General features: G+C 27.3%; 1 protein-coding gene across 4 annotated transcripts in view; it reads right to left on the bottom strand.

Annotated features, from left to right (window-relative positions):
* Nucleotides 1–624: 624 nt before the first annotated feature.
* LOC8289338 (beta-glucosidase 17) overlaps nucleotides 625–14,931 on the bottom strand; it is a 57,253-nt gene continuing 42,946 nt past the window's right edge. For 2 of the 4 annotated variants that reach the window (XM_048375864.1, XM_048375865.1), the window contains 4 exons: nucleotides 10,035–10,066; nucleotides 1,807–1,909; nucleotides 1,630–1,732; nucleotides 625–985 (listed from right to left, as the gene is read on the bottom strand). In XM_048375864.1, the coding sequence (XP_048231821.1) occupies nucleotides 778–985; nucleotides 1,630–1,732; nucleotides 1,807–1,909; nucleotides 10,035–10,066 (446 nt within the window). In that variant the 3' untranslated portion in view covers nucleotides 625–777. The remainder of the gene's footprint in view (nucleotides 986–1,629; nucleotides 1,733–1,806; nucleotides 1,910–10,034; nucleotides 10,067–14,931) is intronic. The other 2 variants (XR_007216404.1, XM_048375866.1) reach the window with 2 other exon arrangements.

Below are 14,931 nucleotides of genomic sequence, written 5' to 3'. Positions count from 1 at the left end.
TTACCTGCATATATTTATTAGTTTCCGTTATTATTGTTAGTTAATCATCATATTGATTCAGCAATAATAATTGTCATGAACATATTTAGGTTGAATGTATTAGAGGAACCAACTTTGCTTCAATCTATGTAGGTATAAGAAACTTTAGTTGTATCATTAGTTTGAGTAACTAAAGGAAAAGGCACATCACGGTCTCATTCATTAGATCTAGGCTTAAAATAAGACAAGGGGATTACTAAATAAATGGCTAGGCTAAATACTGTATTTAGCATATAGTTTTCATACATCACATTATTGCATATTTACTTTATAGTTTATTTAATTTACTTTATGAATATTATTCTCTCAAAAATATTGGTTTAGAGTGTTTAGATTTACTTTTATTGTTTTGTGTTGATAATTAGTCTTTATAATAAGTGGCTTCATAGTCCTTTTAGAGATCGATCTCGTGGTGAATTTACCACTTTACTATAAGAACGGTTCATGCACCTGCAAATACTAACTTAGATATATCAAATATCTAATCATGCATTACCGAATTCATAAATATATTACAAAGATTCACGTAATTGCAAAATTCCAATATGAAATATTAAAAATAACAGTTAATTTGGCACTAAATGATAAAAAAGCAATAATAAACTCTTTTAATAAGAAAATATTTCTGTTACACAAATATTAAAGTGCCAAACCATGTGTTAATCTTCTATATTTTACTGAAATAATGTAAATGTATTGTACAGCTCAGTAAGCAGACTAATACCCGTTTCTCCTTGCTCACTCAGAGAATAATAAAGAAGATCTCATGGAAACATTTTGCTCGTGGAGGAAATTCTTAAACCATAAAGCAGAGGCTTTTGGAGTCCTTTTTAAACTATTTCGATAATCTATATAGGTTAAGCCAAATCGAACTGTGTAACCAAATTCCCACTCGAAGTCATCAAGAAATGACCATACATAGTATCCCCTCACATCAACTCCATCCCTGCCAAAATTAAATTGCCAATTATCAAAAAATAAACAAAAAAAACATTTAGTCTTTACATTCGGTAAGATTTTCATCCATGATTAATGAATTAAATGTTAAGAATTGAATGAATAATATATTTAGTTAAATTAACTATAAAAAAAATACTCATTTTGAACATTGAATTATGATTGTCTAAATAGTTCACTCCAAGCAAGTTATGAATTTGCTTAATTTACATATCATCATATGAAGGACAGAACCACTATCCACAATCTTTATATATTGGCAAAGTCAATATCCACGTTCTCCAGTTCCTAAAAAATAGGAAACTATAATGCCACTACTTTGGGCATAATTCAGACAATTTTTCATAGACTTAACATTAAGTATAAATGCCATAAATATTTTTTAAATAAAGTAATATTATTGTAACTTTTTAAACACAGTTATCTAACTCTAAATATTTCACTAACTTAAGCATCAAAGTAATTCTTAGACATATCGTTTAGACTCTCCCAATTTGTTATTTTGCAATTTCAGTTCTAAATTGTTCAACTTATATAATTATTAGATTTAGATATATGCTCATATCAAATATGAAATAAATAAATATTTAATTCTGAACATGTATAAGATTTATGTCGAGTATTTGTACTTACTTAATGACTTTCAAGAGATATGATAGATGAAGAGAATGATATTTTATCCTCACAGTATCATTCAATGCGTCCTTAATTGCCACGAAACTATTATCTTCCATTCCTGTTAAAGAAAAAATATATTTGCTTCATCCTCCCAAAACTAAGAAAATGATAATCAAACCTTGGCTAGCTTACCATTCTCAGTGATATAAATGGTAGGATGATTATAATTTTTATTTATGTACAGCAGCAGTTCTCGAATTCCCTCTGGATATATATATATCCAACTAGAGCCAATCTACAAAAAATTATAAGTATATCACTATTAAAATCTTCATAAGCTTCAAATTACAATTTTATAATTGTTATATGTTTTCTTTCTTTCTAAATGGAAATTTATAAAATAAGGCACAAATTAAATAATAAAAAAATAAACATTATCTTACACATAACGATGCATATTATGAAAACCTCCATTGTAAGAACACACTCTCAAACTCATTGTCTAGTAAGTTGGGACTCTCTGTACACATTTTCTCTCACTAAAAGCTTTGTCTATTAGGTACTTTAATTTGGGAGTTTGTGAGTGGGATGACATCATGTGACTATAGCCACTGGAGAATATCTCCAATTTCTCCCTTTTGTTGCGTATATATGTTGATGATTAGTATTGAAGTTTTCTTTAAGTTTGTTGTGTTCTTAGATTATACTACAGGTGTTTACTTTTATGGTGTGGGTTATTTAGCCCGTTTGCTTGGCTTCATCTGGCTCTTTCACTAACTTCTTCCCTACGGGGAGCTCATTGATCGATATGAGGATTAGAGGAGCTAGCGAGTGTTGATATGTTAAGGAGCTAATTACTGAATTTTCTTTTTGTCCATCTACTCTTTATATTTTATTTTGTAGTGAGTACTTTTTAAGTTTCAATAGTTTAGGCATCTGCGCAGCCCAAACTTCAATCTCTTGCTTCAAGGTATGTGTATTGTCTCACCTTTGTCTATATCGATGGTTGGTAAAGTGAAACCAAGAAAAGAATTTAGAAAAGTGTGAATATATTGGAGTTTTAATTGTAATTTTATTAATCTTGTAAGCTCAACGGCCAAGGTAGCTACAAGTTTTAAGCCTATTTATTTTATTATTTTGATCTTGAAGCCAACTCTCTCAAATCCTTTGAGGGTTAGGTTTTTAATAAACTTTAGGTCTATAGCTTATTGGTTTATGTTGTACTATTTTGGGTCTAAAAGAACCTTAATGCTAGCTTTTTTTTTACTGGTAAAAAAATTTCTCGTTCTCTAGTGCACTTTACAATGGATTGTGTAACCTTATTGCAGCAAACAAAACTCAAAGAGATGGAAGTAAAGCACGCACTCTTGAATAGAATATCTTCTACAACTTAGGACTCAACTCACAAATTTTGACCTTCTCATTGATGATGTTTATAAATAGCAACACAAATTTTAAGAGTGAATTTTTTTAGATATTTTCAATATACTTTAAAATAAAACAACTAAAACATAAGAAAATAAAACAACAATGTAATATTTTACGTGATCCATCTCTAACTAGGCTAAAGTCATAATCATTCACTTTCAATATTGTAAATACATTATCAAAACACAATCTCTCTCTTAAATCTCAATCAATTTAATTACATCCTTGAAATTCCTCAACAACTCATAAAGATGTAGTTATTCACTATATTAACTATAACTACATTGAAATTTGAAATAGCCCACAACTTTGGATTATATCTAAATATCTCTTGAGATTTTTCACCTATATAAACCCTTGAGATTCTTTAACAACTTATGCAACTCACCATTAACTAATTACACCCTTAAGATTCCCCTTTAACTATAATTACTACACAACTAATAGTGAATAGAATAGGGCATCTCAATCCCCTCTAACTACAGCTAATAAATTTACTATATCACAATCGACAATAGCTCCTCAACTTTGTGTTAAAGCTAGATAATATCTCCTATATCTTCTATTTATAAAGTTAATACTCTTTAAAACTAAACTATTAAAATCCCTATTAAAATATAGCATTAATAATCTGAAAACTTTTAGTTTAAATGTATATATTAGACACCCACTTTAAAGAATCTTAATGTATCTATATACCTAACAACACTAGTTGTCGAAACTATATAAATATATATAGCTCCAAACTAATATCGGTTTGAAAGGAACTCATTGACTCGACCTCCATTTAATGCAAAAGGAAGTGAAGTTAGAGCTAGAATCCTGCTTTACACAAGAGCATGCTAAAGTTGATCCCTCAAATTAAATATAATATTAGAACAAAATATACGAGTATAAATGCAAAAAAGGGATAAAATAAGGATTTATTATATTAGTATATGTACATATATAAATAAAATCATATAATTGGTTGCACAAATGAAACTTTATAAACAAACTACATAAAAAATATATTTTAAATAATCATAAAAATAATAACAACAATAGCACCATCACCACCACCACCACCACCACCACCAACAACAACAACAATAACAACAACAACAATAATAATAATAATTTCTTCAATGCACAAACATAAATGAATCCTATTGATCTCTTATAGCAAGTGATAATATATGTCTTAACTAGTGCCTAAAGTACAGTATACATATAAACAAATAACTCCAAAAAGTGATCACCCAATTTTGATCCTTCCAATTAATTTTGATTCAATTTTAACCACTTCAATCAATTTTGACCATTTTCTTTAATTTCTGAAATAATTTCAGGAAAGTGACTATTTTGACTAGGTTAACACAAAATCTTATTGGGACTTTGACTATTCAAACCTCCATGAAATTTAAAAAGAACAATGAATTTTGTTATCAGGTTTTTCGAAATCCCTTAATGTCTAAATTCAAAATCAAATCCTTACATATAGGCTCAAGAAAAATAGCATGACAATAAACATATGATTCCAGAGTAACTAGATCAAAGAAACAATATCTCCTAATACTTGCATAAGAATCTAAAATTCAGAAATGTTATATCGCGAGGACAACTTGATAAGTTCAACATGAGGCTGGAAGATAAGAAAATGGAATCTAAAACACGTAGGAAACAATAATTAAAAGCATAACCATACAACTTTTCATAAGGGAAAAACCTGAAATATGCGATTTGAATTCTACTTATCAAATGAGTAATAGTAAGGATTGCTTATTTCTAAAATTGATTAGGAAACAGATACAGACAATAAGAGAGAGCTAGTAGTTTCAATAAGATGTCTATGTTTTCTCCAGCAACAACATTTTATTGAGGAGCTTTTGTACATGATGTTTAATAGATAATCTCATTAGAGTTTAGTAAATTAGAAAAATCACGAGATGTATACTCTCTACCCAAATCACACTTGAAATGCTTAATACCAATGGAATGTTGAATTTTAAAAATAACTCAAAAAGCATTAAAAACACTTAAGGAATCAGAGTAGCATTTTCTAAGATAAACAAAATAATAATGAGTATAATCATCAATGAATAAAATATAACATCATGACCCACCCTTTGTTAGAATAGAATACGGTCTCCATATTAGAATATATTAAAAGGAGTGTAAGAAAAAGAAATACTTTTATAGAAAAGTAAATTAGGAAATTTAACAAGTTTACAATAAGATGCAGGGATATGACTAAGGTGAGAATGCCACAAATAAAACATAGATGATGAACTACTCAATTGAAAAAATAAAAAATCAACGGTAAAAGTTAATGTTGCAATAGTTGATACTTTAAGCTGATCCAAAATATAAAGCCCCGTTTCTTGTGACTAGTCCTAATCAACTCCTAAGACGGCATATCCTACACATAATACCCACAAGAAACAAAAAGAAGAAGTATCCAGATTCACATAATTGACAGAGATAGGATTCAAAGTAAGGCTAAGTATGATATACATTACTAAGAGACAAAGAGTGTGTAACAATTGAACCAATACCTATTAAATGTGTATGAATGCCATCAATAATTAAAACTGAAATAAAAGTATTAGGTGACAAAGAAGTAAATTATGAAAAAGTAGGAGACATATGGTGTAAAATACTAGAATCTAAGATCCATAAGAAGAATAGTGCTTGAGGTAGTAGAGGATGACAAAACTATGTGAGAGGAGGTAGACATGGCATGTGGTTGTGTAGGAAGGAACTTTTGAAACTGCTAAACTATAACTAAATCTAAAGGTGGAGCAACCATTACAATTTAAGAATTAGGTGGTTGGAAGGACCACTATTGTGGCTGATTCCTAAAACTCAATGGTTGAGTATGATGTTGTCGTTTGAAGGAGTATTACGATCTTTGTTGAAATAATTGTTATTATTATTGCTACTTACCCTTATTCAACAACTTAGGACATTGCCTCTTCTAAAAACCCTCCTACTTATAGAAGCTACATTCATGAAGACCAACAATCTTATGAAGTCTATACTGATTATTGATAATAGACTTTGATGGTGCTGCAAACACTAATAGATTAGACACTGGATAAGTTTCTTTTTCTGCAAAAGACTTAAGAGGTATCTCCTAAACCAATAATTCTATAACAACCAAATTAGTATAGGACATCAGAGTCCACAACAAAATAGTCTAAGGAAACCACTCAAAAGCATTAAATAGAGCCATCAACAATTGACCCGAACGTTGCTCTTCTCTTCGGACAATATAGGAGCAAATGCTCGTAAAGCTGAAGACTCAGTTAAGAGCTAATTCATCCCATAAATCTATGATAGTAGAATACAAGTCCTGAATACTCATATTCTTCTGTTGAAGAGCATGTGTATTAGTCTCTAATTATTTTTTTAAAGTTATAAATGAAGGAAGGGGAACTCGAACTTGAGACCTTACTCAAGTTTGTATATGCACTTACCAGCAGGCTAAGCTTGTAAGTGCAAAAAGAGAAGTTTATTCTGTAAAGTTATACTGTGTGAACAATCTTGCAAGGTGATATGAAACTTCCTTAGTAGTTTCATACTTTGCTAGTTGAGTGCCTATAGAGTTTTTACAAAATTGTTAATCCAAGTGATTACCTTTAAATTGCATAATTATCTTTCCTCCCTGCGGCTAGGGTTTTAACAGCTAAGATTTCTTTCCATTTTGTCCTTCCTTGTGAAGCAATTTTTCTCCGTTTTTCCTTTTATTTCCTTTCTTTATTCCTTTTCCTTTTGTTTTTCTCTTTGTTCCTTGTATCGTATTTGGCTCTAGGGTTTTATTTTCTATGGGTTTTTTAAAGCTATAATAGTCTTCTATGTTTTATTTCTACTTTTGGCTCAAAATCTAGTTATACTTGAATCAATGGCTTTAGAACTTGAAAATCTGATAAATAAATTCACTTTGATAGAAGTGAAGGAGGGAGATGTGGATCTAGGAGGATGTGAGGATGATGCTGATCATAAACATTTTATGATTAGAAGGGTTCTTTCCCATGTTGTGGCCATGAAGAATGTCATGACTAGCGTATGTAAACCATCATGAGAATTTATTGTTAGGGTTCATGGAGAGTTAGGGTGGATCAACCATTGAAAAGATTAAGGAAGTCTCTATAAATGAGTTTATTAAGGTACGGGCGAGGGCTAAAATGGATCAACCATTGATTAGAGGAACAATGTATGAAAGGAGAAACAATGGGTCTTCTTTCACTATAAAAGACTCATGGATTATTCTGACCTCTCTGGTTATCTGATTCATACGGTTAAGAATTATAATGCTTATGTAGAGGGAATGCATGAGGAGAGCTAGCCATATTATCAGGCTATTAGGGCTTCATCTACCCGTAATTAGATTTATTCAAGAAATTCTTCTAAGCAAGCATATCAGAAGGATAGGGAAGATTTATATCATTTGGCCTCTTCTTCATCGACCAGGAGATCATTTCAATTCCATCAAGTTGAGAATGTGGCAGACATATGTCAAGGGCAGAACTACACAGGCAAGACGATATAAAGGTTTTATGACAATTGCAGGTTAATACACTATATTCCTGAGACTTTTGAAAAGAGAACTAATCTGGTTATTTCTCATATTAGTAATGAGTTGCTAGTAACACATCGAAATCCTAGCATTCAAGTGAAGGGCTGCATAATCGGGATTTGAAGCTACAAGTGGTGCGAGTGCATAGGAATAGTGATGGGGATAATATTATGAATGCTAGTGGAGGGAATAAGCTTAAGGTAGTGTCAATCCAAAAGGTATTTGAAACGAACTTATCTTTCAAGGTGGATGGGTAAGTGCTAAGAAGAAAAAAAGGTGCTGGAAAATAAAAAATATTGAGCGATGGGTGTAGTCCTAGTGAGGTGGGTAAGCATGAAAATAGAGGAAGAGTGGAAAATTCAAGGATACATGGGTCTGTAGAGTTACTAAGGTGAATAAGGAGCAGGAGATTCATGCTGATATGTGACAAGGGAAATGAAAGGTGAATATGGAGAATGAGTTTTGTACAATGGAGGTGGATTCCCAAACTCTTAAACATGTTACAAATACTTTATTACTGGTAGAGGTTGTGATGCAACCCCGCCAGCTGCAATGAGTTACAATAGTTGGAACGTTTAAGGGATGGGCAACCCTTGGACGCCCTATTCACTCCGAAGATTGATTAAGGAGCATTGCCCAAGTATTATGTTGTTGATGGAGAATAGACTCTCTTCTATTAGTTTTACTTATTTTATGAATAATGTTTGTCATTATAAGTTTTATAGCAATGATGCTTATTATAGATTGGGTGGCTTGGCTCTTTTATGGCATGAGGATGTTAATGTAGAGGTGAAATCATATGGCTTTAATTTTAATGATTTTGTAGTTAGTTCTAGTGTGGTTGTCTCTATTGATTGGCGAGGTATGGAGATCTATGGTTTTCCTAGGATGGAGGAATGCTGCCAGACATAGCAATTTATGTTTGATTTGAAGTTGAGGTGTTCTTTGTTGTGGGTGTGTTTTAGATACTTTAATGAGATTCTTCAAAGCTTGTAAACAGATGGTGGGAGGCCAAAATATACAAGACAGATAGAGGGATTTAGGCAAGCTCTAGATTTAGATGACCTTGTTGATCTAGGTTTTTTGGTTTTCCATTTAGAAGGGAAAATGGAAGAGCTATTCTTGATAATGTTCGGTAAAGGCTAAACAGGTTTCTGGGATCTAGTGATTGTCATCGGATTTGGCATGTGTTGATTGTTCGGCATCTTCATAGAGAGCACGTTTATAATAAAAATTGAATTAAATATAAAATTTAATAACTATTTGTATAATAATTTTGAGAAATTTAATGCTATAAACAAACAAAAATTTGAGGAAAATATAAAGAAATGTTGAGATAGAAAAATTTACAAATATTAAAATGCTTTTAGAAATCAAAGGCTAAGAAATTTGAAATATACTTTAGTGTTCCGAGTGTATTTTTCACATTCAATCCTTGAGCTATGATTGCTAACTAACTTGTCCAGTGCAAAACTCACTCATTAGCTCAGTCTAATACATATAGAATAAAAATTTAATTCTTCACCCCTTATATAACAAGCCAAGCCACTAAAAGTACACTGCTCCATCCATAACAATTTATGCAATTATTATTATTATTGTTATTATTATTATGATTATTATTATTGTTATGATTATTATTATTATTATTATTATGATTATGATTATTATGATTATTATTATTTTTATGATTATTATTATTATTGTTATGATTATGATTATTATTATTATTATTATTGTTATTATTATTATTTTTATTTTTATCATTATCATTGTTATTATTATTGTAATTAAGTTTATTATTATTATTATTAATACTATCATTATTATTATAATTATTATTAATAATTTTATTATTTTTATTACTATTACTATTATTATTATTACTATTATTAGTATTAATATTATTTTTATTATTATTAATATTACTATTATTATTACTACTACTATTGTTATTTTTATTATTATTGTTACTATTGTTATTGTGATCATTGTTATCACTATTATTATTGTTATTATGTATATTGTTATCACTATTGTTATTCTTATTATTATTATTATGATTATTATTATCACCATTGTTATTGTTATTATTATGATTATTGTTATTGTTATTATTATTATTATTGTTATGATTATTGTTGTTATTGTTATGATTATTTTACTACTAATATTATTATTGATTATTATTATTATTGTTATTGTTATGACTATTATTATTGCTATTATTTTTATTTATTATTATTATATAATTATTATTATTATTACTATTATTATTATGATTATTATTATTCTGATGATGATGATTATTATTATTATTATTATTATTATTATTATTATTAATTTATTTCTTTGAGAAGAAAAATGAAGTCATTTAAGGTTCACTTCAAGCAATCAAATGCGCAAAAGATAGCTTGAGAGAGGAAAATACCTGTTGCCCGATAGGAATCCCATTTCTCACAGCTGCAAAAGTAAAAAAATGTTCCAAAATAATCATAGGCAAAACGTACGATTCAATCAAAAAATTTATTAAGTGGTGTTTAGTTTTGAGAGTTTATATAACTCGTATATTAAATGTGTTTGGTAAGATTTAAAAATTAATAGCTGATAATTAATTTGATTTAAATCAAATTATGATTTTATTAACTCTATTTTTTAGAAACTATTTGATTCAGGAATTTAATGCAGTTGATAATTATTTTCCATTGAACAACTATATTAAAAAAATTTATAAGACTTAAGCAACAGAAGTTGATAACTTATTTAGTTTTAATCAGCTATTGATTTATATTTTTATTTATTTGAACAATCTTCTCTTTAATAAAATTTATTTTAAATTGATCGCGTATAATCAAATTTTATATATTATAATAAATAATTATTATTCCTGAAACTATTTTTAATAATTTAATAATTATAATATTTAAAATTATAATATTTGAAATTAGAAATTTTTATTAATAGAATTTAAATTTAAATTTTTACTCTTAAATTAATTTTTATAAATTTTTTAATAATAAATAAAATTATGCTAAAGAAAATCAACTAAAAATATTTTTAATTATTATAATTTATTTTTATTAATTTATATTATTAAATAAATATGATAAAATAAAATATATTTAACAATAAATTATACCATCAAAAGTCATCTAACATACTAACAATAAATACTAATAAAAGTTTTACCAAACAGTTTAATTTATTAATCATTAATTACTAGTTGATTAATCAACCGAATCAAATAAGCTCTTAGAATTTTCTTTTATCAGCTAATAACTAATTTATTTTAATTTATTTGATATATATTAACCTTATATTTTTTGAAACTAACTACATTAATTTTGTTAAAAATTATTAATAATAACTTATTTTAAGTTGATTTTATATTACTAATTATTGTAATTTATAACAAGTAATTATTATTTTGAGACTGTATTTAATAGTTAAATGATTATAATATTATATAGCATTTAAAATCAGAATCTTTTAGTTGCATTTAAATTTAAATTCCTACTAGTAAAATAACTTTTATAAATATTTAAATTATAAATATAATAAGTTAAATAAAGCTAATTACACTATTCTTAATTATTATAAGTTATTTTAAGTAATTTGTATCATTAAATTAATATTATAAAATAAAATATATTTAGAAATATATTATAACATTAATGGACATTTAAATACTAACAGCAATAACTAATAAAATATTATCAAACAATTTAACTTATCAGCTACCAGCTACTGGTATCAACCATTAGCTACTAGCTACATTTATTAATCAAACTAAATAGATATTAAGACAATTTGAAATAAGTTGTTTTCCGTTTATATGATGTTGTAATTATTTTAATTTTAAATAATAATATAAGTTAAATCTATGAACAAAATTTAATAAATTTTTATATTTTATAATATTTTAGGGTTTAGGTTCAGTTTGTTTAATAGAATAATTTTGTGCAAAATCAAAAGTTCCAATTCGATAAATACTATTAACATTTTATTTAGGGATGGACCAATTATGTAACTGATTTTCTATTTCTGAGATATTAGACCCTTGAACAGTAAATTCTTCAGAGTTTAAATCAGAAAGAGTAGAAGAAGAAGAAGGAGAAACTATTTCTCGACTACTAAAACTGCGAAACAACGATGTCATTACCAAAGACAATAAACAAGTAAATAATGTTTAGGATAGTGGGACCACCTACCGGGACTGCCTTGACCGATAATTGGGAAGACGGGCTGACCAACGGAAAACCAGGCTGACCAACGCTACCTTAAAAAATTCACTTTTGGCTATGGCTGAATCAAATTTAGCCAATGGTTCTGTCTATTTTAATTGTTATTCAAATTTTTCAATTTCATTATTTGATTCAAATATTTTAGACACTTTGATTTTAACTGTTAAAACCAAAAATATGGATTTTGCTGAAAATTCTAGATTTATAGCTGTCATTTATAGGATCTACTATAAAGTAATGACAACAACTATAGATCCTAGAGCAAGACATTCTTTAACAAGAAATGAAACAATTTTATTTGAAGCTACTCCTTTACATTCTAAAATACAAGTCCCCAAAAGACTAAAATGGAATGAGTTGTAGCAAGCTGGAACTTGGGATTTACAAGAAATTAATAAGCCTCAATCTATAGAAAATATTTCTAGAGTTTCACAAATTTTAGAGCAATCAAATGGTTCTGTTCAAATAAGTTTTTCACCTACTTTTTTACCTTCATCTAGATTGTCTACTTTTGAAAATTCTAGACCTTCCACACACACAGCACGTTTTCCAAATTCTAATACAAATTTACAAGGGTTGATTTTGAAAATAGGATTCCTCAACCTTTTACACTGATTCACATTAATATAGAACAAGATAAAAATTCCGATGAACCTGTTTTGTCACCTTCTAGATCAACTATGGAAAATTTTTCAACTTTAAATATGATTTTTACACCTTTTGAAATAAATAAACCTTTTTTACGATCTGATTATTACCATATAAAAAATCGTGAAAAAGTTTTATGGTTTCAAAATCATTTTTCAAAGGGGGAGAGAGATACTATTCAAGAAAAATTTTATGAATATTTAAATTCTGTTAAGATAAATGTTCCATTTTTTATCTGGTTTGAAATTTATTGTAACAATAATGATATAGAATTTCCTTTTAAAAATCTTTTTACAAATGATAGAGTTTCTAAAATTTGGAATACAACCGTAGGAAATAAACAAATTATTCCTAAAAGTGCTTGCCATCTGGCAAAAACTTGTTTCGAAATAAAATTTTTAACATCTTTTTCCAAAATATTTTTTGCAGCACTACAATCAATACGTAGTAAAAAATGTTTTCCAACTAAATCGTCTTCAAATTTTGTAATACACAAAACAATTGATAAAAGCTCTTTTTTAATAGTAGAGTATTTGGATTGGGTTTCATTCCATGCTACAGAGTGAAATCTAACCAAAGACTCTGTATTTTGACCAGGTAACCTCTGTTTGAGAATACTCCCAAAACCTAAATCAGAAGCATCTGTTTCTACTATGAGAAAGGCATTTGGATGTGGTATGGATAGACAAGGTAAATGACGAATTTTCTGTTTAATAGTTTGTACTACTCGAGTGTGTTCATGGGTCCAGAGTTTTGGATTTTTTCTAAGACGATTGAATAAAGGTTTGCAAAGAATTCTAATATCTTTGAAAAAATAAGACATTCAAGCTAATAAAGAAACTGTTTTGAAACATTTTGCGGGAAAAAATCCCATGATATCTGGCACGAGCCAATCTATAGGACAATTTAACTTTTTATCGGATAAAAGCAAAATTTTAGCAAAATTATCTGGAAATACAACAAAGAAGGAATTCAAAGCAGCCTTAGAACAAGCTTTGTTACAAGTCTCTAGAGATAGTGACAATGAGGACTCTGGAAGCACTTGTGGACCTAGCTTTACTCCTCAAAATGAAGATGATTGCTATGGACTCGACAATTATGACATTATTTTTGACTAAATGAACAAGGAATCTTTCCTTTTTCACAAATGGACAAAGAAAGACAAAACAAGAAGATAAACAAGCATCTTTTGAAGAATGGACAAGGACAAAACAAAGTTGATAAGAATGAACAAGTGGCGGACAAAGAATCTTCTCTTTTTGACAAAATGGACAAGATGGCAAACAACTACTGTTTTCTTTTGACAAATTAATTCAATAATGTAACAGACTCAAAAATGTTTGAAGTCCGAATAGTATAGTTTTTCTTATTATAAATAGATGTACATTAGAAGTAAGAAGGCATCACTTGAATGCTTGAACTATCTTTCCTATTATCTCTCTTTGTAAAATCTTCTTTATTCAATAAAAGTTTAAATTATTTACTTATTTCTTCTCTTTTCTCTTCTTCTATTATTAACTATTTCTCTATTATTTCGATTTAAAAATTAATAGCTGATAATTAATTTGATTTAAATCAAATTATGATTTTATTAACTCTATTTTCTAGAAACTATTTGATTCAGGAATTTAATGCAGTTGATAATTATTTTTCATTGAACAACTAAAATTTTTTATAAGACTTAAGCAACAGAAGTTGATAACTTATTTAGTTTTAATCAGCTATTGATTTATATTTTTATTTATTTGAACAATCTTCTCTTTAATAAAATTTATTAATAATATTTATTTTAAATTGATCGCGTATAATCAAATTTTATATATTATAATAAATAATTATTATTCCTGAAACTATTTTTAATAATTTAATAATTATAATATTTAAAATTATAATATTTGAAATTAGAAATTTTTATTAATAGAATTTAAATTTAAATTTTTACTCTTAAATTAATTTTTATAAATTTTTAATAATAAATAAAATTATGCTAAAGAAAATCAACTAAAAATATTTTTAATTATTATAATTTATTTTTATTAATTTATATTATTAAATAAATATGATAAAATAAAATATATTTAACAATAAATTATACCATCAAAAGTCATCTAACATACTAACAATAAATACTAATAAAAGTTTTACCAAACAGTTTAATTTATTAATCATTAATTACTAGTTGATTAATCAACCGAATCAAATAAGCTCTTAGAATTTTCTTTTATCAGCTAATAACTAATTTATTTTAATTTATTTGATATATATTAACCTTATATTTTCTGAAACTAACTACATTAATTTTGTTAAAAATTATTAATAATAACTTATTTTAAGTTGATTTTATATTACTAATTATTGTAATTTATAACAAATAATTATTATTTTGAGACTGTATTTAATAGTTAAATGATTATAATATTATATAGCATTTAAAAT

This window comes from Ricinus communis, chromosome 6, assembly GCF_019578655.1.
Source record: "Ricinus communis isolate WT05 ecotype wild-type chromosome 6, ASM1957865v1, whole genome shotgun sequence".
In the NCBI taxonomy this organism is placed as follows: Eukaryota; Viridiplantae; Streptophyta; class Magnoliopsida; order Malpighiales; family Euphorbiaceae; genus Ricinus; species Ricinus communis.
This window is presented reverse-complemented; position numbering and strand designations above follow the sequence as displayed.